This window comes from Rutidosis leptorrhynchoides, chromosome 6, assembly GCF_046630445.1.
Source record: "Rutidosis leptorrhynchoides isolate AG116_Rl617_1_P2 chromosome 6, CSIRO_AGI_Rlap_v1, whole genome shotgun sequence".
Classification (NCBI taxonomy): Eukaryota; Viridiplantae; Streptophyta; class Magnoliopsida; order Asterales; family Asteraceae; genus Rutidosis; species Rutidosis leptorrhynchoides.
The window spans coordinates 81,347,947-81,374,662 of record NC_092338.1 but is presented as its reverse complement, the minus strand read 5'-3'; the positions used below and the strand labels follow the sequence as shown (position 1 = coordinate 81,374,662).

At 35.2% G+C, this 26,716-nt stretch overlaps 1 protein-coding gene across 1 annotated transcript; it reads left to right on the top strand.

Annotated features, from left to right (window-relative positions):
- Positions 1 to 5,338: 5,338 nt before the first annotated feature.
- Positions 5,339 to 11,002, top strand: LOC139853816 (ERBB-3 BINDING PROTEIN 1-like). Its single transcript, XM_071843167.1, has 8 exons — positions 5,339 to 5,365; positions 6,093 to 6,159; positions 8,100 to 8,184; positions 8,289 to 8,438; positions 8,519 to 8,672; positions 10,201 to 10,416; positions 10,517 to 10,656; positions 10,731 to 11,002. The coding sequence occupies exons 1-8, from the start codon at positions 5,339 to 5,341 to the stop codon at positions 10,903 to 10,905; spliced, it is 1,014 nt and encodes a 337-aa protein (XP_071699268.1). The 3' UTR covers positions 10,906 to 11,002.
- Positions 11,003 to 26,716: the final 15,714 nt, after the last annotated feature.

Sequence of the window (26,716 nt, the reverse complement as noted above, 5' to 3'; positions counted from 1 at the left end):
ACCTTGTGGGTTTTCTTCTTCCCCTTTTGTGTTGGAAAGCCGTCGGCTTTGGGGTAGTAAAAGGGAGGTTTGGTTTCATTTTTTGGTATTACATTTTACTTGCATTTCTCTTATTCCAAAACACACACTACTTGCTTTCATCTTTTCTCTCTTTTCTCTCTCAAAGTTGTAAGTGAACAAGCTTAATGTTCTTCCTTTTCTTGTCTTCAAACCGTGACCAAACACCCCTATAATCATCATCATTTGCTTGTTGTTACTTGTTCATGTTTATGGTTTACTTACTTACTTGTTTGTTATTTACTTACTAGTATAAGGATCAACTTTCTAGTTAGATTCTTCTTTTATCTTGTATTTACAAGAACACTCAAGAACATAAACTTACTAGTTTATGTTCTATCTTTAAAGTTTTAAAGTTTGTAAGTTCATGGTTGTAAAAATCATACTTGTAAATCATGTTTGTAGACTTTAAAGTTTACATTCTTAAAGATCAAACTTTGGTTTGAATTTTTAAAGTATGAACAACCCATGAACTAGTTACTTGTTTACCTAGCTTGTTTCTTTATATTATGCACTTTAAATTCATGTTTGTTAGTTTAAATGGTCAAGTATTTCAAGTTAGTCTTGATCTCATACTTTCTTGAACTAAAATTTACTTTAAAAGTTCAAGAACATGTAAGTAAGCTTTCTTTAATTATAATTTTGTACACTTATGTTAGATCTAGACTTTTGAGTCTTGGATCTTCAAGATCAAACTAAGAACTATGTTCTACATCTTAAGATCTTGATTTCATAAGTTCACTTTCAAGTTTGTAACTTATTATTAGTTTTAAAGTTCATGTATATGTTAGATCTAAGACTTTGATGTAACTTTGGTTCATCAAAACACTTGCAACACTTAAGTGAGTTGTGCTTCATGTCTTAGACTTACACTTGGGTTATGATGGTCAAATCTTGGTGAAAGTGATGCAAACACATCAACGAGTTGTACACTTGAAGCTATATGCATCAAGGATGAGAACCATGATAAGCATCGAGCACCAAGAACCACCGGAACCTACTGACCCTACTGTTCTACTGTTTCTGTGTCTGACCTGTATGACCTGGGCTACTGTAATTATGATGTTTAGATAGCTCTGTTCTATTAGATAACTTTTCATATAGGACTCGTCTTAATCCGAGTTACGGTTTAGGATTTATGGCCCTCCGATCGTCACTATGTCCATTTAACGTTGTGCTGAAAATTCAGACCTACTCGCACTTAGACCGTCGCCACGGTCAAACGAAGATGATTTTGCTTCTGTAATTTTTACCACACTTAAAGGACTCATAGACGGAGCCATGTCCACTGGTCTCACCTTATTTCAGTAGGTATAGAGGCCGTGGTGACTGACCGAACTCATCCTTTGTTTTAAACAACTTTCATGAACGAAACTTACTTTACACCTTTTGTTTGATGATGAATGATGATGACCCTTAAGACCTTATTTACATACTTTTAAATCTTTTCGGACAATTTACTAACTTAGTACTATTTGACTTAGGTTGAGGACCCGTTTGGACAACCTTCATTACTTGCTTACTTTCCGAGTCATACTTTACCGCTACATTATCATTGTGAGTTATAGCATTTCCTTTTTTACTTTAAATTATTTTGGGAACTGAGAATACATGCGGGTTTTATGTTTTACATGCTAGCAACGAGTACTTAAACTTTATATATGTGTGGGTTATATAACGGCAGAAAGATTCCCTTTAGCTCGGTAACGTTTAGTCATTGGTTTTTGAACCGGTGAACGCGAACCTTAGTTATGGATCCATAGGGTTTGACATCCCCACTCGGGCTAGTAGCGCTAGCATTTAACGAGTGTTTAATACTTCGTAAACATACGCACTTGCCAAGTGTACTTTCAGGGGGTATAAACGTTAAGTTAGTTACCAAGTGCCCATGGTTAACATATACTTTATCATACTGTTTTGAAACGCTCTTTGTAGCACTGAAATCTCGTGACCTACCTTACATACTGTTATACTTAAACTATAGCTCACCAACCTTTGTGTTGACGTTTATAAGCATGTTTTTCTCAGGTGCTTAAGGTTATTTGCTTCCGCTGCCGTGCTAGTCTTCCCGTAGACACCCGCTACTCTAGTGTTATCACCGCATGAACTATTTATCTTGCATTCAAACTTTAATACTTTTGAACTATGTTTTGTAACGACCTAAGGGTCACATACATTTATTCATGCTTGCTATTCGTAGAAGCATACTGTTGGTGTAAAACAATTGACGTCGGTTATGACGTCATCTTTTTATCGTGAATGCAACTTCTTTTATTACGGCATATAGTACTTAACCTTGTAATGATCCTGTTGTTGATGATTAGTACACGATGGTTTTGTACGGGGTATCACACGTAAAATGGCCGATGCGGGCTCGATGTTGTAAAACTTGATTTGATGATGAAAGCCTCTTAGTTTATCATATTGTGTTATGTTGTGAAAAGGTTTTCGTGTAAAAGTGTCGGGAAGCGGGTTTTCCGCTCACGTGAGTTGGACCCATGATCAGTCCCTGGCAGTTCATTGGGATGCCGTCCCAATTGCTTGGACGCCGTCCCATTCTTAAGGGCTGGACGCCGTCCCAAAATCTGGACGCCGTCCTGATGGTCAGTCCCAGGAAAAAAAAAATTGTACGCGTTTTGAGTTTATGAAGTCGGGTTGTTACATACTTGCATAATAATGGGCTAACTAGTCCATTAAGAAAGTAGGGTAGGCTTTCAAGTCCATGTCCATTAATAAAAGCCCAAGTATGTGAGTAAGTAACAAATAAATAAACAAAGTCCAAGTAATTAACTAGTAACATTAGTTAATTAAAAATGATTAATAATAATTAATCATGAATGTAAATAATATTTAAAATATTATTCGTGTAAAGTACGTGTGTCACAAAGACAAATCGGGCCATGAAAAGTTAAATACGGTAACAAGTAACACGTATAAGAACACGTTTATTAAAACACAAGTATTAATAGTAAATTATTAATAATTAAACGTTGGAAAATCCAGGGTTGTTACAATTTATCACATAACAACAACACAATTAGCGTGGATTACAACCCAACCCAATTTGACACTTAGTGCAATTTTGACCCAAATGCACTTTCAAGCACAACTAATGCCCAAACTAACCAATAATCATTTAACGCTAGTGAAAATGGTCTTGTAACGCCAATTAAACCAAAACACAAGTATTAAATGCATGTCTTCCTCAATTTGACCCATAAACCCTAATTTTGACTCATTTCAAAATTATTCTTCCAAATACACTCTTATGAGTTGAAATATCATCACTATCACTAGTTTGCACTCCTACTAGTGATTATTACTAACATTTAGTCCTAAACAAGGTAAATTAGTCTTCCAACCCAAAACCCACCAATAATGAGTCTAAAACCCACTTACTAGCAACAACAAACTCAATTCATGAGCATCAATGGGTTTCTCATCAATTCAAGTTCAAACCCTAACTTTGAATATCAAACTAGCAAATAAATTCGGAGTTAGAACTTACCACCACTACCAAAATGTAGCTAGGAATGAGATGAACAACTTTAATGCTTGAGCTTTGTCGAGAATCAAACTTCTTCTCCAAGATATCAAGCTTTCTCTCTCTAAGAGAGCTTCCTCTCTCTAAAGGTTGAGAGTGTTTGAAGAGGATGAATATGAGATGGAATGTGGATAAGGATAGGATTTGGCCAGATTTGTGGCCTCAAAACCGTCACCCATGTGAAAATACCATTTTGCCCCTCACTAAACCCCTTTAAAAGAAAAAGAAGTCTGGCATGGGCAGGAGGCGCGGCGCAGCTATAAGACAAAAACGAAGACAGAAATTGACCCGCGGCGCGGCGCGAATATACTTTTAGTGGCACTTCCTGATGCATACATTTAGTGACACTTCCTGATGCATAAAATTCAGGGTGTTACAATTTCACTCGAAGCAAAAACAAAAAATACAAAATTTTTGTACTGGAGATTACCAATCCACTGGGGCGGGCACCGAAACCCCCCCCCCCCCCCACCTCCCTGCCCCACATATTTCCACCCCTGATTGTATCGTTAGAATTAATAACATATCGTAAAAAGATTGAGATAAAGTCAAGTATGTTTCGCACACTATCCCAACAATTATACCTCCTTGAATTGGTGAGTGAATTACAAAAGAAATGCAACAATGATAAACAAAAAATTTGTGTTGTAGCTCAAGTGATAGTGGTCTGACACTCTTTGTTAGAGTTAGGATTTCAACTCCCTAGTACTACAACATTGCCTACAAGGTTATCCCTAACCTTTAAATCCAACTAAGGTCACTTTTTGCACATTGTATTGCAGTGACAACGGGGAGGTGGGCTTTTACTGGCCATGCTCTCGTATTGTTCAGGGTTATTTTCAAGACAATAGTTGAGGCGGGTTATGCCAACTGCGAGCAAGAGATGATTGTATAGGTGGTTTAGTCGATCGCAAACTCCTGTAAAAAAAATATAATGATAAAAAAAACATAGCATCAAGTCACGGGCCTCCTTACCCATACCGTGCCCAGTTATCATAGATACCGATATGTTATGGGCGGGTGTGTATAGCCGGGTCACGGTCTGTCCAACCCGAATTTATATCTGACGTATCATCCAAGGAGTAAACCCTAATCAGGTCGGTAACCGAATCAATACTTAGGGATGACAATGAGCGAGAAAAAACCCGTGACCCGCGGGTACCCTATCCGCGATGGGCGGGTAAAATCATTAAATCTTACCCGCGGGCACGGGTACAGGTAAAAATTTATACCCGCCGACGGGTCACGGGCGGATCGTGGGTATATACTACCCGTCGCGGGTAAAACCCGACCCGTGAATACATGAGACTTTTCTTAATTTACCCACGAATTAATACTTACAATTATTAAATTTAAAAGCTATTTTACTAGTATTTGAATAATGATTAAAAATATAATATTTTATACAAGTAAAAAATTTAATTTTCACGTCATTATACATATAGCTTGTACATATGGTTTTATAATTAATAAAATTATTTGAATTTTCTAATAAAAATTGTATATCATTATTACCCGCGGATCACGGGTATCCGCGGGTTACGGGCATGGGCGAAAAGTTTTTACCCGTGGGCGGGTAACAAGTCTGAACGTGCAAAAAAAAGAAACCTGACGGGCGATTCGGGGTATATAGAACCCGTCGACATCCCTATCAATACTGTCATCTACATCTACAGTACTATATATAATACGCACCGCCAACTTCAAAGCCCTAATATTTCAGACACACTGTATCCAATGGCGGAGACAGAGGGGGGCAGAGGGGTATTGAGTCACCCCCAATAGGCCCAAGTGTCTTATATATTTAGCATTTTTACTATATTTAGAGGTAAAGTTTTAAAGAGAAACCAATAGATTTTGGGGGAAAATGAGTTTCAGTAATGGAGAAATGAAATAGATGAAAGAGATGATAGGGAGTACATGTTACATCTAACTCCCTTTATTTTCATTTCTTTTACAAAACATATTCAAATGACATGTACATTTACAAATTTAACCCCTTGTAAATTTGTATATTTGTAAAAGACTAAAAGTGCTTTTTATTATTTCTATATGTATACTATATACTACTATCATATACAATTATACATACCATCTACAAGGATTATAATTATAATTAGGCTTTAATTTAGCATCATTTAGATCCAAAGTTATATTTAATGCGTATTAGTGTCATTTAATTTAAATATTATAATATCATAAAAGTTTAAAATTATAAATATGTTCACTCTTGGGGTTTATTATGTTTACATTTTTTTTGTATTTATACAATTATCGAGTAAGCCCCCTCATTATCAAATCCAGACTCCGCCATTGACTGTATCGACTTCAGTTTCGATCTTATAAAAGACTAATGTCACATCATTCAATCAGCAGCGTAATTTCATGTAATTCCTTTTATTTGAAATTATAAATTTCGTATATTTTTTGTGTTTGTTAATAATAATAATAATAATAATATGTTTACTGATTTTATGATAAATCGGTGTAGATTTTTGAAGAAAATGTCAGACGACGAAAGAGGGGAGGAGAAGGAACTGGATCTTTCATCTCCAGAAGTTGTAACTAAATATAAATCTGCAGCTGATAGTTATTGTGTATGCCCCGCATAATGATATCGAATAGAATAGAATGGGACTTTGGTCATTTAAATTGAATTGCTATTAATCGAAAAGAATGGGTAGGGATTTTTAAATTGGAGGATCAATGCCCGGCCTTATTATTTAAAACCTCTAAAAGAGATGGGTGTTCTGCGGATATGGGTCAGTTTTATTCTCAACGGGAAATGGAATGGGTCTTTGGTATCTTCAATGAATTGGTCGAACATGATGAAATTTTTAGATGCTCGGCCTTTGAGCTTGAGAAAGAAGATTCTATTTTAGGGGTTCTTTCGATTGTTTGTATGTTCTCGGTTGCGGTAAGAGTTCGGGTCATGTTGGCTTCGATTTTAGATATAGTCTTTGATTGGGTTATAGTTGTGTGGATCAGGAGAGTGCCTTCAAATATCGCAAATTTCCATTGGTTAGCAATTTAAGGTGAGGTGCCGGTTATAGAAATTACGTTTTGGTTTTTTTGGCTTGCAAGATATGTTTTGGTCTTCTACGGTGTTTCCAAATGTTGGACGGTGATTGTTGAAAGTATCAATTTTAAAGTCCTTCAATGGTTGGAGTTCGCGAGCTTTGCCGAAAGCTTTCAGTTTTATGTTTGGTATACGCAGCCATGGGATGTCATATGACAGTGCTTTTCGTTTTCGTGCTGATTCTATTGTTTTAATGTGTTGTGTTTGTGCAGCCTTGGCTTCTGTTCTAATCTTGTTTCGGATAAGTCTCTACATGCTGCTGCTGTTTTATTTTTTAGCTTACTGTAATGTTTCATTTTTATGTTTCCTAATTTCTTTGTAGTATAGAAGCATGTATCAAGGGGTTTTATGGGCTTGTCCATGAATCTCTTTTTGTTGCTCTTTATGTGGAGGGCTAGTAAGCCCATGTAATCTTGCTGTATCCTTATTTTCACTTTTTGTGAAATTTATTAATATATTACAGCCTTTTGCCAAAAAAAAAAAAAAAAAAAAAAAAAAGTTAATATTTTCTCTTTTATTTATTTATTTATTTATTTATTTATGTGTGATTACGAGGTGCATTTATTTAGAGGTTTTTGTTGTCTAGTATATAAGCCTATACTTTACTAATTTCAGATATTTATGTGATTAATATTGACTGTGTGACTGGAATGTCAAAAAAATATTGCTTATTATTGAGCTTAGGAGTTGAATTGGTTTAGTGTTTGTTTTTCAATGTATTTACAATTACAATTTACAATTTGGGGTTAAGAGTTTTGAAAGATAACTAACTGAACTGTTGCAAATTCGTTCTTTTTTTTTAAAAGAAAATCTCGGTCATATTATATATATGGAAGTTAGTAGTATTATTATTTTTGTTTTTATTGCCTAGAGGTTGTAATTTTTCTTATTAGTACGTTTTTTTAACTATCTATAAATGTATCTGTATATAATAATTGTGAAATGCATTTCTAAGCCTCCGTTGTGCACAAGAGAATATGTGGGCCATTGATTGTAGTCAGTGGCGGAACCAGAAAATTTTTCACTGGGGTGAATATTTTTTTTTTTTAAAAGCGTTCACATTCGCTGTAATTTTTTTTCTTCCATTCTTCCATGAAAATACAACCTTTGCCTTTTGGTTTTGGGGCAAAATTTGGAGGCTTTTGAGGCATAATCAAATTTTAAGCCTGAAAAATTCAAATCCATTGGGGCCAAAATCAAAAATTCCAAAATTATAACACTGAAAATTTCAAATCCACTGGGGGCGGGTGCCAACCCCTGCACCAATGTAGTTTCGCCCATGTATGTAATGTTTGTTTTGCTGTTACATGTTCAATATAATTATTTGTTTGAATTCTGTATTTTAAATTTTTTATATGCTTTATGTATTGATTAAGGGTGCTTTACTCACAGTTGCTAATTAAATTTTCAACTATACAGAGGCCTTGCAGCTGGTCTTATCGGAATGCAAGCCGAGAGCTAAGATTGTTGATATTTGTGAGAAGGGAGATTCTTACATCAGAGAGTAAGTTCATATAATATGTTATAAAATAAAATGAAATGTACATCAGAACAATTGCATATTTGCTGTAGACAGGTGTGATATTTTAATATCTATTAAATATGTAGGCAAACTAGTAGTATGTACAAGAATGTAATAAAGAAGATTGAAAGAGGTGTTGCATTTCCTACATGTTTGTCTGTGAACAACACCGTCTGTCATTACTCTCCGCTTGCAAGTGACGAGACGGTATTAAGAGAAGGTGATATTTTGAAAATGTAAGTGTAATATTTGTTATATAGAATTCAAGGATGTTTTTTGCATGTAAGTGGAAATTATTTGGTCTGGGTTGTTTCAGTGACATGGGTTGCCATATAGACGGTTTCATTGCTGTGGTGGGCCACACTCACATCCTTCGGAAAGGGCCTGTAACGGGTAGAGCAGCTGATGTCATTGTGGCTGCAAATACTGCTGCTGAAGTTGCCTTGAGACTTGTGAAGCCTGGAAAGAAGGTAATTCACCTGTTCTGTTTTATCTTGTATGTAGTTGAAAAATATATTTCGATGACGTTCTTTGGATAGTTTTTTTTTAGCCATGCAACCTAAATTTAGCTTTAGATGTTTTGTTAGATAAGTTGCAGATAGTTGCAGAAACAAATTGAATTACTTTCTTCTTTTTGTTTTTTGTTTTGTTTTTTGTTTTGTTTTTTGTTTTTATGGCTTCTCTTTTAGTAAAGTGTTGCTGTTAATAAGAATCTTCATTCATCCCACCCAACAAACGTTGTATTTTTTACGAGGCAACTTTGCCAAGGTTATCACTTAGATATTGGTTTCCTCTTTTTCCGTGTTTTCTACATCGAACTGGCTTCATCTTGGATTCTTATGTTCAACTATTTTGTTGATTGTTCATGCACCTTGTGAGCACATAGTTGTTTTCTAAAACGCGTCTTAAATCAGTTAAATGTATGATATTTTTGTGATTTACATGTAACTATCTCTTGGATGCATTTGTTCTTTTAGTTAATTGTGATGTTGAATGTGTATTCTAGAGTCTTAAGATGGGGCAACTTTGCCGAGGTGATCACTTGCTTATTGATCTCCTCTTTTTCCCTGTTGCCCAAATTGACCCTGGTTTGATCTTGGGTTCTCTTGATCATCCAGTCAGTTGTTTGATTGTTACCCTTGCTATCCTACATTTATACTGCTACATATATCCTCTTTTTTGGTTTATTCCACGTCTTGTGAATTTATATGTTTTCAATGAAGGTGTTTTTTATCTGATTATTTGTGAAAAGTTCAAATTGATTTGTTTATTAAACATAACTTCTGTAAATCTGTGTTTGTAAGTTTTATCTCTCACCTTATTTCAGATAGGCAACTTTGCCGAGGTGATCACAATTGATTTCCTCTTTTTCCCTGTTGTCTATATAGACTTTGGCTCGTTTTTTCGTTTTATTCACCGAATCAATTGGTTGGTTTTACGGTTTTACCCCTTCTTAGCTTATATTCGTGAAATATATATTCTTGTTTATTGTTTATATTGAGTTTCGCTTGATGTCTGATTTTAAATTCGTGTTTCTGTAGAATACTCAACCCCACCCTCGTTTTAATTTTGTTGTGCTTTCAAGAGTGATTTCAAACAATCTTTCTAAATGATGTTATATTTATTGGCTATGGAGTTGCTCCTATGATGCTTACAATAGTCATAGTTACACTGATAGAATTTCATGTCAATTTTCCTATTTATTTATTTATTTATTTTTTTGCAATAAATGTTGGCCAATTTCACCTCATTTATAAATCTGGTCTTGAACCTGGTATTACATGTTCAGACACACATCAGTTTGAGAACCATTTCTAAGTGTTGATAACTTATCAAAAGCTATGGGAGACCTTTCCATTGTTGCTCTTGTCATAGTTGCTCTGATAGTTGTTTTTTGAACAATCACTAATGCTTGCATCTGCTTTGCTATTTGTATTCCTTTGGATATTAAGGTTTTGTTGCTTGGGTCTAATTTTCATTGTCTTTTTGTTGACTCAGAACCACGAGGTAACAGAAGCCATTCAAAAGGTTGCTGCTGCATATGATTGCAAAATTGTCGAAGGTTTTCACAGCCATCAACTGAAACAGTTTGTGATCGATGGGAATAAAGTTGTTTCCAGTGTCGCAAATCCTGAAACCAGAGTCGATGATGCTGAGTTTGAAGAGAATAAAGTGTACGCAATTGACATAGTTGCGAGCACTGGAGATGGCAAGGTGATATTTACTCGTTTAATCTTTTAAGGAGTTTTTTTTTTTTTTTTTTTACTTATGCAGACCCTGAAGGGTATTGGATGTTTTGTTGATGGTTATGCAGCCACGATTGTTAGATGAAAGACGGACCACAGTTTATAAAAGATTGGTTGACGAGAGTTATTATCGATTGAAAATGAAAGCATCTCGGTTTATATTCAGTGAAATATGTCAAAATTATTCAATCATGCCATTCTCAGCTAGGTATTGTTTTTAGTTCGCATTCTGTTTTTCTTTATTAAAAATGTTCAAAGTATGAACTTGTGTGTCGATGACAGGGCTTTAGATGAGAAACGTGCTACGTTAGGATTAATTGAATGTGTTAACCATGAACTCCTGCAACCTTACCCTGTTCTTCATGTAAAGCCTGGTAAGAGCTATTTCTGTTTCTCTCCTATAAGTGTATTACCAAATTTGATTTTGTACTTGATAGTTGATAATAGTTGCTTGTAGAAAAAGAATGGCAACAGGTGTTTGGGTCAATCTTGCTTGATGAATTGCCAAATGACCTGTTACATTATCTCCGTGTCCCACTCGTATCTACCCATTTGAATCGTTGTGTGTTAAATTCATTTGATTTTTGGTTGACATGTGATCTGGTTGCGCATATCAAGTTCACCATTCTTCTAATGCCAAATGGGTCCGACCGCATGACCTCACATCGACTTCAAGAATTGCGTCCTACTAAAACAGTTGATGACCCAGAACTCAGAGCTTGGTTATCTCTAATATTTAGTATAGATAGATAGTAGTTATGTATATCCTGAAACTGTTTCCTCTGATATGATATGCAACGCTAAATCTTGTTAATATGAGATATGAATGCTGACTTCTACTTGTAAATCCTGTCAAGTATGAGATATGAATACCGACTAAACTTGATGTGAATGTTTATTGCACGTTAAGACCATCTTTAACCCTCTCGGGCGTGTTGGCGTGTTGCTGGGTGGGGGTGAAGTGCTTGATGGGCGTGCTGGTAAACTGCTAGATAATGGGTGGCGTGCTGAGTGATGTGTTGATGTGTTGCTGGCTAGGGGTGAGGTATTTTTTTTTTTTTTTTTGATTTTTCTTATTGAAAAAATGATTTTAGTTTTTATTTTATTTAATTAGTTATTAGTTATATAAAATAACAAATTAAATTTTTATTTAGTTTAATTAATTAATTATACTATAGTTACTAGACTAGAAGTATATTTTTAGTATACATAATGAAAATGAATATGGAGTAACAATTATAAATTGGGCTACCGGCCTATTTAAAAAAAACGAATACATAGTACGGAGTAATTAAAAACATCACAAAAATTAGGGCAAGTCATCTTCATCTTCATCCTGGGTGTCGCTGCTATGCAGGTTTCATCTTCATCCCAATTCATGAAATTTCTGCATTTATCATGTAATATCAAACATGAATTTCGAATAAATTTTCTTTTTCTTCAACAAACGTACAAGAATGCAACCAACCACAAGCCTCCACGTCGCCAAAAATACCCCTGCACGCTTTCAGCTTCTATGTGTTGTCTTCCAGAACACTAGTCCTATCCCCCACCAACACGTCGCGTTAGCCACGTGTTGGTGGCGTGTTGGTGGCACATTAAGTGTAAAACGTCTGCGTTAGTGATGGTCTAATAGGAGAGATAATAAACGTGCACTTTTTAAGTATAGTGATGAACGGTGCAATTTCAAAAGATAAAGACCGTTATCGTGCACTACTATATTAACTAGAAATGAAATATATGAAAAATAAAATCGATTAATGTATATTCAACAACAACAACAAAACCCAATACCACAAGAGTGATGTATGGGGGAGGTGAGATGTAGACAATCCTTCCCCTATCCGAGAATAAAACAAGTCATTTCTCCACCCAACAAAACCCAATACCACAAGAGTGGTGTACGGGGGAGGTGAGATGTAGACAATCCTTCCCCTATCCGAGAATAAAACAAGTCGTTTCTCCACCCAAAGTGAAAACACTCTCAAAAGTAGAGAAATTCATCCCTCTCTCTATTCGACGGATAAAGAGATTGTTTCCGAGTGGACCTCCGGCCAATAAGTAGGAAATTTTTTTTTTTTGAAAAAAATAGTGAAATAAAATTAAAAATAAAATTGAGACGCCATGAAAATGGTAGAATCAATTTTCATGGGTTTTAAATCCTGTTTGGAATTCAATGTAGGCTCTAAACGGCAGTCAAGACACCAATAAATCGACGCTTGATGTTGACTCAACCTTAGATAGCCTAGGTATATTTGAAATGTCCCGTTCATATTGATTATAAACGTTTCATATTAATTGATTTCGTTGCGAGGTTTTGACCTCTATATGAGACGTTTTTCAAAGACTGCATTCGTTTTTTTTTTTTAACAAACCATAACCTTTATTCTATCGATAAAGGTTTAATAGGCATAACATTGATTATCAAGTAATGATAATCTAAAATTCAGCTTTTACACACGACCATTTCATAATGGTTTACAATAATATTTTACAACAATTTATTTTCCGAATGCAGTTTTTAAACAATATCATACAAGCATGCTGACTCCAATTCTTGTCTTTAATTAGCATGCAACAGCGGAAGTTCTTAATAATCACCTGAGAATAAACATGCTTTAAACGTCAACAAAAATGTTGGTGAGTTATATGTTTAATCTATATATATCAAATTGTAATAATAGACCACAAGATTTCATTTTCCATAAACATCCATATCATATCAGGCATTTCGCAAACTGCATAGAGATAAAAATCATTCATATGATGAACACCTGGTAACCGACATTAACAAGATGCATATAGAATATCCCCAAAACAGAATCCTCTCGTCTGTATAACAGAATCCTCTCGTCTGTATAAAAATCGAAGTACTAAAGCATCCGTACCTCGGATGGGGTTTGTTAGGCCCATAGATCTATCTTTAGGATTCGCGTCAATTAGGGGTACTGTTCCCTAATTCTTAGGTTACCAAGCTAAAAAGGGCGATATTCGATTTCGATAATCCAACATAGAATGTAGTTTCAAGTACTTGTGTCTATTTTGTAAAACATTTATAAAACTGCATGTATTCTCATCCCAAAAATATTAGATAGTAAAAATGGGACTATAACTCACTGATAACGCCAAAATCATACATGTTTATTGTCGTTATTTCAATCTAATTCTGTATCTATTTGTATATATTTGTTGTACTTAAGTATTGTAATTCATGTATATTTGTAAAAGTCCATTGTGATGGAATAAATGAAGACCAACAGCGAAAACGATGCTTAAAACGAAGTCCGATAGCGAAAACAGCCGAGAAATACATTTCCAAACTCAGATGAGGCGCATCCCAAAAGGGATGAGGCGCATCTGTATGCGTGTTTTTGCCGAAGGTTTCAGATACGACGTTTTTAAGCCATAAGACGCATCCAAGGAGTCAGATGCGGCGCATCTATGAGGTGATGTGGCGCATCCCTTGCTTGGCTACAGTTCCTGAGTGCTAAATGAGCTGGATTACACAAACTTTAAGGAGATGCGGCGCATCCTAAGGAGATGCGGCGCATCCAGTCACTTTTTGGCTAGATTGCTTCACTTTTGAGCCTATTTAAGAGAGCCTTTGATTCATTCTTTCACACACCTTCACTATTACATTCTCTCTTAGTTCTAATACGTTTTTCAAGGCTCAAGGAAGGTTACAAGGCCAATCTCCACTCTTTCAACATCAAGATTAAGCTAGGATCATTCATCACTATTGGTATTATTGTTCTATATCTTTTAAACATGAATTCAATTTGTATTAACTGTTTCATTAGTTCTATTATGATTATGTTTGGCTAAAAGCCTTGTGTGTTTGCTTCAATGTAAGATTTATGGCTTGGGATTGTTCTATACTTTGATGTTATGCTAGTTATATATATGTTTGATTGATTAAATCATCTAGTCCAACTACAAGAACCATAATTATGATTGTTTAGTTCATCACTTCAATTACATAAATTGTAAACCAATTAATGTGAGTTAACTCGGTGAACAATTTATGCTTCAATACAACTAGTAATCTAGACGGTAAGATACATAAGTTTAAGTGATTTAGTTATGTGTTATTACCGGTAATTGAAGTAGTCCCAAAGCAACATAGTCATGAAATTACCTCAAGTAATTGTTGTAGTTTAGGTTTTACGTGAGTTTAACCGGGTTGGGTCTAGTTAGTTAAATCAATCTAAGTTACCTTGTTCTTTCGAGAAATCCATTGTTGTAACTATCTTTATATCCTAATTCAATTATACGAGTCATGACTTGATTTATGTGAATTTATCAAAGGTTATAACTTGTACTTCAACACCTAGTGATCTAGTCATCTATATGTGAGTATAGGATGGTAATTGGATGATATTTAGGTTTTACAATCGTGTAGTTTACTTAGAGTGATCTTAGTAAACTAGGTTTTATGTGAATTTAACCAAGAAAGAATCCTGTTAATTAAACATAGTTCTTAAGTTTATAAATATTGTGAAATTGATATAAACTGCTCTAATGTAACTATCACATAACGGTTTTAATTATAAAAGAACAATCCCTGTCATTTATCAAGCATAGAAGTAAACACCACATTCTCATTCTTGTTATTTACTATATTTTAATTACTGTTTTGTTAACAGAAATACAACTTCAAACACAAATCCCCTTTTAGAATAATTAATCGTTTAAAGTCATTAAAACAAACTTCTCCCTGTGGATCGAACTGGTCAATTTACTTACTAGTTACTACATGATCGGGTTTTAGTTGCCTGTATTATGTGTTAATTATTAAGCATATTGTCTACATTTTAAATGTTACGTCTTGACACATCAACTTTTTGGTGCCGCTGCCGAGGAGCGGTTTTGTTAAAAGATTTTAATAAACTTTGAATTATTCGATCCTTTTGTAGGAATTCAATTCCTGGAAAAGTTACTTTTTATTGTAAGCTTGTGTTTTTTTGCAATTGGTTTATTTGTGGTGTTGTGATTGCAGGATAGGTATTAATGCATGAATCTACGTTCTTCCAACTCTAATTTAATTCCTTCATATCCTGAACCTGAAAGAGAACTTCACGAACGCTTAAGAGCTCAAGAAGTAGAGTCTCTTGCTCAGGGTTTAGAATCACTTTCATTAGATTCTAACTCTGAACCAGTTATTCAATCAATCATAGAGCCAGTTATTAAAGAAGAGGAAGAGATGGCTGCTACAAATCAGACGATGGATGCATTAATGAAGGCAAAAAGAACAGGTCAAGGCCACGCAATTATTCAACCCACGATGACTGACGGCTTTGAAATAAAGGGTTAATTTCTCCACATGGTGACTAATACATGCCAATTCGGTGGAGCTCCGAATGAGGATGCTAACGAGCATCTTCGTAAGTTTGTAAGCATTTGCAAGCTATTCAAGATCAAGGATGTCACCGATGATGTCGCATGTTTAAGAATCTTTCCATGGTCATTAAAGGATGATGCAAGAGATTGGTTAGACTCGTTACCAGAAGGTTATATCGAAGATTAGAATGATATGATGGACAAGTTTTTGTCAGAGTTCTTCCCTGCTTCAAAAGCAGCAAAGTTACAAAGTGACATAAATCACTTTAAGCAAAAGCCTAATGAGACTCTTTATGAAGCTTGGACCCGATTCAATAAAATGCTTAGAGTATGTCCTCAACACTGGTTGAATACATTCCAAAAGGTCCAAATATTCTATAAAGGAGTCAATGTGGCTACTCGAAAAGATATTGATGTTGCAGCAGGAGGTTCAATCATGAAAAAAACACCCGAAGAAGGTCACACAATCATTGCCGATATAGCAGCACATTCTCATAATTGGCATCAAGAGATGGAGTTCTCTAGATCAACCACGGTTGCTAGTATTGAAAGCAATGATGAAATCGCTGCTTTAAAAGTTCAATTGGCAAATCACGGAAGGCAAATTGAGAAAATGACAAAAGAAATGCATGCTATCAAGGTAGGGTGTGAACTATGCCAAGGTCCCCATCTTCCTAGAGATTATGATCAAACAACAATGGAAGAGCAAGCAAATTTCTTAGGTTACTTGCGTAAAGGTGAAATGAATTTTGACGACTTTTCGGCGGTTGAAGCAATGAACCGGAAATATCCTCCTATCAACAGTTATCAAATAGGAGGACCTTCAGGTTCAAACAATAATTACCAAGGAGGAAATTCAGGTTACCAAAATAACCGGAATTTCTCAAATCAAAATCAGAGAAATGCACCACCGGGTTACAATCACCTAAACAACCGTAATCAACCTCCACGAAATTACCAAAATAATTTCCAACACAATCAACCACAACCACAACCACAACCACAACCACAAGCACATGTACAACCACAACCCGAGAAGAAATCCGGTTTAGAAGATCTTTTGAGAGATTTTATGGTTAAACACGAGCAAAATGTGGAACTCCAAACTCATCAAATTCGAAATCAACAAGCTACGATTCAGAATTTAGAAAGAGATGTTGGAAGGATGTCACAGTTATTAGCAGAGAGACCACCGGGCGCTCTCCCCTCAAATACTCAAGTGAACCCCAACAACAATCAACCAAGGAATGAGCATGTAAATGCTATAACTACTAGAAGTGGTTTAACTATTAACCAGGAGACCCGTAAGTCCCCGGAAGTTCCTTTGTCTCCTTTTATTTTGCAGGTACCCGTTGATGTAGATGAGCATGTTGAAAAAGAACAAGAGAAAGATGATCCACCAGAGATCATATCGAAGAAAAGTGAAGAACCACCAGTAAAGGTGTACAAGACACCTATTCCATACCCAAAAGCATTGAGGAAAGACAGACTCGCGAGCCAATATCAGACATTTGCGGATATGATCAAGCAAATCAGCATTAACGTGCCACTCGCGGAGGTTCTTAAGGGTATGCCCCATTACGGGAAGTTTTTGAAAGATCTCATATCGTCGAAGGGTAAATACCACGAAGTTTCTGCCACATTCCTCCATGAGGAGTGTTCGGCCATCTTGAAAAAGCAAAATGTACCTCCAAAATTGGGAGATCCGGGTAGTTTTATCATACCATGTATGATGGGTGATTCGGTAGTGTATGATGCACTAGCCGACCTAGGTGCAAGTGTTAACCTAATGCCTTACTTGTTATATTTAAAACTTGACTTAGGAGACTTGAAACCAACCCGGATGGGTATTCGATTAGCAAACCAATCATTTGATACTCCCATAGGTATAGCCGAGGATATTCTTGTAAAAGTTGGCTCACTTATCTTTCCCGTCGACTTTGTTATTCTAGAAATGCAAGAGGACACTGATGTGTTAAGACGTAACCTTTAAAATGTAGACAATATGCTTAATAATTAACACATAATACAGGCAACTAAACCCGATCATGCAGTAACTAGCAAGTAAATTGACCAGTTCGATCCATAGGGAGAAGTTTGTTTTAAGGACTTTATAACGATTAATTATTCTAAAGGGGGATTTGTGTTTGAAGTTGTATTTTTGTTTAACGAAACAGTAAATAAATGTAGTAATTAACAAGAATGAGAATGCGGTGTTTACTTCTTTGCTTGATAAATGACAGGGATTGTTCTTTTATAATTAAAACCGTTATGTTATAGTTACAATAGAGCAGTTTATATCAATTTCACAATTTCTATAAACTCTTTTGCTATGTTTAATCAACAGGATTCTTTCGTGGTTGAATTCACATAAAACCTAGTTTACTAAGATCACTCTAAGTAAACTACATGATTGTATATCCTAAATATCGTTCAATTAACATCCTATACTCACATATAGGTGGCTAGATCACTAGGTGTTGAAGTATAAGCTATAGTCTTTGATAAATTCACATAAATCAAGTCATAACTTACATAATTGAACTAGGATACAAGGATGATTATAACTATGGATCTTTTGAAAGAACATGGTGATTTAGATTGATTAACTAACTAGATTCAACCCGGTTAAACTTACGTGAAACCTAAATTACAACAATCACTTGAGGTAACTTCATAACTATGTTGCTTTGGAACTTATTCAATTACCGAAATAAACACATAACAAAATCACTTAAGTGTATGTATCTAGTCGTCTAGATTACTAGATGTATTGAAGTATAGATTGTTTTCCTAGTTAACTCACATTAATAGGTTTGCAATCTATATAATTGAAGTAATGATCTAAACAAGCATAACAATGGTTCTTACGGTTGAACTAGATAATTAAATCAATCAAACATATGTATAACTAGCATAACATCAAAGTATAGAACAATCCCAAGCCATAAATCTTACATTGAAGCAAACACACGAGGCTTTTAGCCTAACATAATCATAGTAGAACTAATGAAACAGTAAATACAATTTGAATTCATGTTAAAAAGATATAGAACAATAGTACCAATTGCGATAAATGATCCTAGCTTAATCTTGATGTTGAAAGAGTGGAGATTGACTTGCAGCCTTCCTTGGACCTTGAAAATCGTCTTAGAACTCAGGGAGAACGTAGTAGTGAAGGTCCCTTAAGTAAGTAACCAAAGGCTTCATTAAATAGCCTCAAAAGTTAGGTATTTTGGCCAGAAAGTGACCAGACGCATCTCTTTACGTTTAGTAGATTCCAGCTCGATTCTGCACTCAGGACTGTCGGCAGGGGGTCAGATGCGCCGCATCTGGCTTGGATGCGCCGCATCCATCTCAGATGCGCCGTATCTGTTGCTATTTTGGCCCAGAAGTCTTCATGCTCCGCATCTGAAACTGTCGGGAGTTATTTGGTGCATAGATGCGCCGCATCTAAGAGAGATGCGCCGCATCTAAGAGAGATGCGCCGCATTTGGACCTGTTTCAGTGGTTTCAGACTGTTTTACGCATTCGATCTTCGTTTTAACTCTGTTTTCGCTGTTGGTCTTCATTTATTCATTTACAATGGACTTTTTACAAATATACATGAATTACAATACATACGTACAACAATTACATACAAATGGAACAACATTGGATCGAAATAACGATAATAAACATGTATAATTTTGGCGTTATCAAAATCCCCACACTTAAACCTTGCTTGTCCTCAAGCAAGACTTACAAGAAATCAAAATTTACTATAGTAAACACACTTATTTAATTGAGAACATAAAAATGGGAATCACTCACTTGATATAGTACACAAGATACACAAGTTATTTAGTAACACAATAACTCACGCTATATGGAAATCACACTTGGGTCACAATATATACACACTCACACTTTTATTTATTTCACAATGTAATACACACACTTTGAGTACACACACGAAATGAAATCACGCCAAAGTCGAAAGGTGGGTTTTAAAGTCCACATTTCTTAAAAATTTGGATCCTTAGGGAAATTGGGACCTTTGTGAAAAACCTTTTATATTTTGAAAATTAGACATGTTAGTTTTTACACTAACAAGTTTTCAGATTTTAACCTCAAAGTCCGGTTGAGGGTAACTGAAAACCGAAGCCTCAGTCAGCGCTTAGCAAGCTACTCGCCCCCATGATTGAAGTATCATGGAACTTGAAACCGGATGTCCTAAAAAATGGTTTTACGCAATATAGTTCGTAAAATAGCATAAGTTTTAGAAGAAACTATATCGTGTCCAAATATCATCGGTGAACCATGAGTTTGCACACCTCAATTTGTTATGGCATATGTATGTTGGCCGCAGTCAACACATATGCGGTTGATATTTACGGAGATCATCCATCTGGGGATTAGATTCATTAGTCTTAAAAGCTAATTTGCAATGTGCCCCCCATTGTACGAGACAGATCCATCTCATGGTTAGGATAAGTCTGACCACCAAAAACCCTGTTTGATGCTGAGATGAGGTGGATTTCCAGCCGATGATAGAGATGACTTTTCAAGATTTTTCATCAACCTACAGCTGTTCTGGACTACGACTTCTAACATAAGTTAGCAAGTGTGTCATATTGGAAGACTTGACTTCCTTCACAATCATTACATAAATGAGCATTGGATTAGATTGTTAGAACAACAAATTACTTGATGATTTTCATTTCATCCAGAATGTGGTATAGCATGATGATTATATCTTTTATATGACTACTAGTTTTATGATTTAAAAAAAAAAAAGAATAAACTCAATCATTTGGTTGTTTCTTAATTTGTTTTGTGATAATAATTTCGGTGTATACACCTAGTTTTAAAATCTACAAATTTTAAACAAAATTTGAATTTATGAAGATAAAAGTTTAAAATTTTTCACCATTTTAAGCCTTTTTAACCAAAATCAAAAACCCGAAAGAATTTATAACTTCCTCCCCACACTTGAGTTCATGTATCGCCCTCATTACATGAAATCAGAAAAATTTAAATTCAGGAGGGTTAAAGAGTGTAAGAGAGTTTATTACTTTCAAGGTTTAAAACCGAAGTTCACGGAATGATGGCGCTGAACTGAATGCCAGCATAAGAACATCATCCGCTTCTTGCAACCACAAAACAATCACCAATCAAGAACGTGCTGAACTTACTGCCAGTCTTTGTGAAAATGCAGCATATAGCACAATGCTCACCTGTAGCAATTCAAACAAAGGAACCATACGATTCACACAAATAAATGGGGGTGTACTCCATGTACTAAAAACCCCACTTTTAATTATCTAAATTATTCAAATTACAATTATCCAAAATATTATCTAGTTATTACACACCAAACTTGAAAAGAAATTATTTTTGAAACAAACCAACATCAACCAAACCTGTCACACATCAGGAAAAATCACGTCATCTTCAGAAAAATCCCCAAAATGAGTTACTTGGGCCAGCTCCACCTTCGCTTTGGTTTCCCGCGTCGTCGTCCTGAAATATTGAGGGGTTGTACCCCTGATAAGTTCCTTGAGCAGGGACGATAGCAGTGTCTTCAGTAGGCGGGTTAGGAGGAGGAGGATAAGGCGCATGATATGGATCACCCATTCGAACCCAAGGTTCGTATGCTGAAATGTCCCGTTCTTATTGATTAAAAACGTTCCATATTAATTGATTTCGTTGCGAGGTTTTGACCTCTATATGAGACGTTTTTCAAAGACTGCATTCATTTTTAAACAAACCATAACCTTTATTTCATCAATAAAGGTTTAAAAAACTTTACGTAGATTATCAAATAATGATAATCTTAAATATCCTGTTTACACACGACCATTACATAATGGTTTACAATACAAATATGTTACAACAAAATAAGTTTCTTGAATGCAGTTTTTACACAATATCATACAAGCATGGACTCCAAATCTTGTCCTTATTTAAGTATGCGACAGCGGAAGCTCTTAATAATCACCTGAGAATAAACATGCTTAAAACGTCAACAAAAATGTTGGTGAGTTATAGGTTTAACCTATATATATCAAATCGTAACAATAGACCACAAGATTTCATATTTCAATACACATCCCATACATAGAGATAAAAATCATTCATATGGTGAACACCTGGTAACCGACAATAACAAGATGCATATATAAGAATATCCCCATCATTCCGGGACACCCTTCGGATATGATATAAATTTCGAAGTACTAAAGCATCCGGTACTTTGGATGGGGTTTGTTAGGCCCAATAGATCTATCTTTAGGATTCGCGTCAATTAGGGTGTCTGTTCCCTAATTCTTAGATTACCAGACTTAATAAAAAGGGGCATATTCGATTTCGATAATTCAACCATAGAATGTAGTTTCACGTACTTGTGTCTATTTTGTAAATCATTTATAAAACCTGCATGTATTCTCATCCCAAAAATATTAGATTTTAAAAGTGGGACTATAACTCACTTTCACAGATTTTTTTACTTCGTCGGGAAGTAAGACTTGGCCACTGGTTGATTCACGAACCTATAACAATATATACATATATATCAAAGTATGTTCAAAATATATTTACAACACTTTTAATATATTTTGATGTTTTACGTTTATTAAGTCAGCTGTCCTCGTTAGTAACCTACAACTAGTTGTCCACAGTTAGATGTACAGAAATAAATCGATAAATATTATCTTGAATCAATCCACGACCCAGTGTATACGTATCTCAGTATTGATCACAACTCAAACTATATATATTTTGGAATCAACCTCAACCCTGTATAGCTAACTCCAACATTCACATATAGAGTGTCTATGGTTGTTCCGAAATATATATAGATGTGTCGAAATGATAGGTCGAAACATTGTATACGTGTCTATGGTATCTCAAGATTACATAATATATAATACAAGTTGATTAAGTTATGGTTGGAATAGATTTGTTACCAATTTTCACGTAGCTAAAATGAGAAAAATTATCCAATCTTGTTTTACCCATAACTTCTTCATTTTAAATCCGTTTTGAGTGAATCAAATTGCTATGGTTTCATATTGAACTCTATTTTATGAATCTAAACAAAAAAAGTATAGGTTTCTAGTCGGAAAAATAAGTTACAAGTCGTTTTTGTAAAGGTAGTCATTTCAGTCGAAAGAACGACGTCTAGATGACCATTTTAGAAAACATACTTCCACTTTGAGTTTAACCATAATTTTTGGATATAGTTTCATGTTCATAATAAAAATCATTTTCTCAGAATAACAACTTTTAAATCAAAGTTTATCATAGTTTTTAATTAACTAACCCAAAACAGCCCGCGGTGTTACTACTACGGCGTAAATCCGGTTTTACGGTGTTTTTCGTGTTTCCAGGTTTTAAATCATTAAGTTAGCATATCATATAGATATAGAACATGTGTTTAGTTGATTTTAAAAGTCAAGTTAGAAGGATTAACTTTTGTTTGCGAACAAGTTTAGAATTAACTAAACTATGTTCTAGTGATTACAAGTTTAAACCTTCGAATAAGATAGCTTTATATGTATGAATCGAATGATGTTATGAACATCATTACTACCTTAAGTTCCTTGGATGAACCTATTGGAAAAGAGAAAAATGGATCTAGCTTCAATGGATCCTTGGATGGCTCAAAGTTCTTGAAGCAAAATCATGACACGAAAACAAGTTCAAGTAAGATCATCACTTGAAATAAGATTGTTATAGTTATAGAAATTGAACCAAAGTTTGAATATGATTATTACCTTGTATTAGAATGATAACCTACTGTAAGAAACAAAGATTTCTTGAGGTTGGATGATCACCTTACAAGATTGGAAGTGAGCTAGCAAACTTGAAAGTATTCTTGATTTTATGAAACTAGAACTTTTGGAATTTATGAAGAACACTTAGAACTTGAAGATAGAACTTGAGAGAGTTCAATTAGATGAAGAAAATTGAAGAATGAAAGTGTTTGTAGGTGTTTTTGGTCGTTGGTGTATGGATTAGATATAAAGGATATGTAATTTTGTTTTCATGTAAATAAGTCATGAATGATTACTCATATTTTTGTAATCTTATGAGATATTTCATGCTAGTTGCCAAATGATGGTTCCCACATGTGTTAGGTGACTCACATGGGCTGCTAAAAGCTGATCATTGGAGTGTATATACCAATAGTACATACATCTAAAAGCTGTGTATTGTACGAGTACGAATACGGGTGCATACGAGTAGAATTGTTGATGAAACTGAACGAGAATGTAATTGTAAGCATTTTTGTTAAGTAGAAGTATTTTGATAAGTGTATTGAAGTCTTTCAAAAGTGTATAAATACATATTAAAACACTACATGTATATACATTTTAACTGAGTCGTTAAGTCATCGTTAGTCGTTACATGTAAGTGTTGTTTTGAAACCTTTAGGTTAACGATCTTGTTAAATGTTGTTAACCCAATGTTTATAATATCAAAAGAGATTTTAAATTATTATATTATCATGATATTATGATGTACAAATATCTCTTAATATGATATATATACATTAAATGTCGTTACAACGATAAACGTTACATATATGTCTCGTTTCAAAATCATTAAGTTAGTAGTCTTGTTTTTACATATGTAGTTCATTGTTAATATAATTAATGATATGTTTACTTATCATAATATCATGTTAACTATATATATAACCATATATATGTCATCATATAGTTTTTTTACAAGTTTTAACGTTCGTGAATCACCGGTCAACTTGGGTGGTCAATTGTCTATATGAAACCTATTTCAATTAATCAAGTCTTAACAAGTTTGATTGCTTAACATGTTGGAAACATTTAATCATGTAAACATCAATCTCAATTAATATATATAAACATGGAAAAGTTCGGGTCACTACAGTACCTACCCGTTAAATAAATTTCGTCCCGAAATTTTAAGCTGTTGAAGGTGTTGACGAATCTTCTGGAAATAGATGCGGGTATTTCTTCTTCATCTGATCTTCACGCTCCCAGGTGAACTCGGGTCCTCTACGAGCATTCCATCGAACCTTAACAATTGGTATCTTGTTTTGCTTAAGTCTTTTAACCTCACGATCCATTATTTCGACGGGTTCTTCGATGAATTGGAGTTTTTCGTTGATTTGGATTTCATCTACCGGAATAGTGAGATCTTCTTTAGCAAAACATTTCTTTAAATTCGAGACGTGGAAAGTGTTATGTACAGCCGCGAGTTGTTGAGGTAACTCAAGTCGGTAAGCTACTGGTCCGACACGATCAATAATCTTGAATGGTCCAATATACCTTGGATTTAATTTCCCTCGTTTACCAAATCGAACAACGCCTTTCCAAGGTGAAACTTTAAGCATGACCATCTCTCCAATTTCAAATTCTATATCTTTTCTTTTAATGTCAGCGTAGCTCTTTTGTCGACTTTGGGCGGTTTTCAACCGTTGTTGAATTTGGATGATCTTCTCGGTAGTTTCTTGTATAATCTCCGGACCCGTAATCTGTCTATCCCCCACCTCACTCCAACAAATCGGAGACCTGCACTTTCTACCATAAAGTGCTTCAAACGGCGCCATCTCAATGCTTGAATGGTAGCTGTTGTTGTAGGAAAATTCTGCTAACGGTAGATGTCGATCCCAACTGTTTCCGAAATCAATAACACATGCTCGTAGCATGTCTTCAAGCGTTTGTATCGTCCTTTCGCTCTGCCCATCAGTTTGTGGATGATAGGCAGTACTCATGTCTAGACGAGTTCCTAATGCTTGCTGTAATGTCTGCCAGAATCTTGAAATAAATCTGCCATCCCTATCAGAGATAATAGAGATTGGTATTCCATGTCTGGAGACGACTTCCTTCAAATACAGTCGTGCTAACTTCTCCATCTTGTCATCTTCTCTTATTGGTAGGAAGTGTGCTGATTTGGTGAGACGATCAACTATTACCCAAATAGTATCAAAACCACTTGCAGTCCTTGGCAATTTAGTGATGAAATCCATGGTAATGTTTTCCCATTTCCATTCTGGGATTTCGGGTTGTTGAAGTAGACCTGATGGTTTCTGATGCTCAGCTTTGACCTTAGAACACGTCAAACATTCTCCTACGTATTTAGCAACATCGGCTTTCATACCCGGCCACCAAAAATGTTTCTTGAGATCCTTGTACATCTTCCCCGTTCCAGGATGTATTGAGTATCTGGTTTTATGAGCTTCTCTAAGTACCATTTCTCTCATATCTCCAAATTTTGGTACCCAAATCCTTTCAGCCCTATACCGGGTTCCGTCTTCCCGAATATTAAGATGCTTCTCCGATCCTTTGGGTATTTCATCCTTTAAATTTCCCTCTTTTAAAACTCCTTGTTGCGCCTCCTTTATTTGAGTAGTAATGTTATTATGAATCATTATATTCATAGATTTTACTCGAATGGGTTCTCTATCCTTCCTGCTCAAGGCATCGGCTACCACATTTGCCTTCCCCGGGTGGTAACGAATCTCAAAATCGTAATCATTCAATAATTCAATCCACCTACGCTGCCTCATATTCAGTTGTTTCTGATTAAATATGTGTTGAAGACTTTTGTGGTCGGTATATATAATACTTTTGACCCCATATAAGTAGTGCCTCCAAGTCTTTAATGCAAAAACAACCGCGCCTAATTCCAAATCATGCGTCGTATAATTTTGTTCGTTGAAACATCCGAGACTAATCCTCCCGGACGGAGTCTTCAACAGTTGGTTCCATTGCGATGATCGACTCCAAGTAAGGTCCTTAATATGAGCTATTGCACAGCGGAAGACTTAATTTGTACCTGAGAATAACATGCTTTAAAAGGTCAACATAAAGTTGGTGAGATATATAGGTTTGATGCTAGCAGCGTTATAACAATGGACCACAAGATTTCGTATATAATCATTTCAATAAAAATATTCT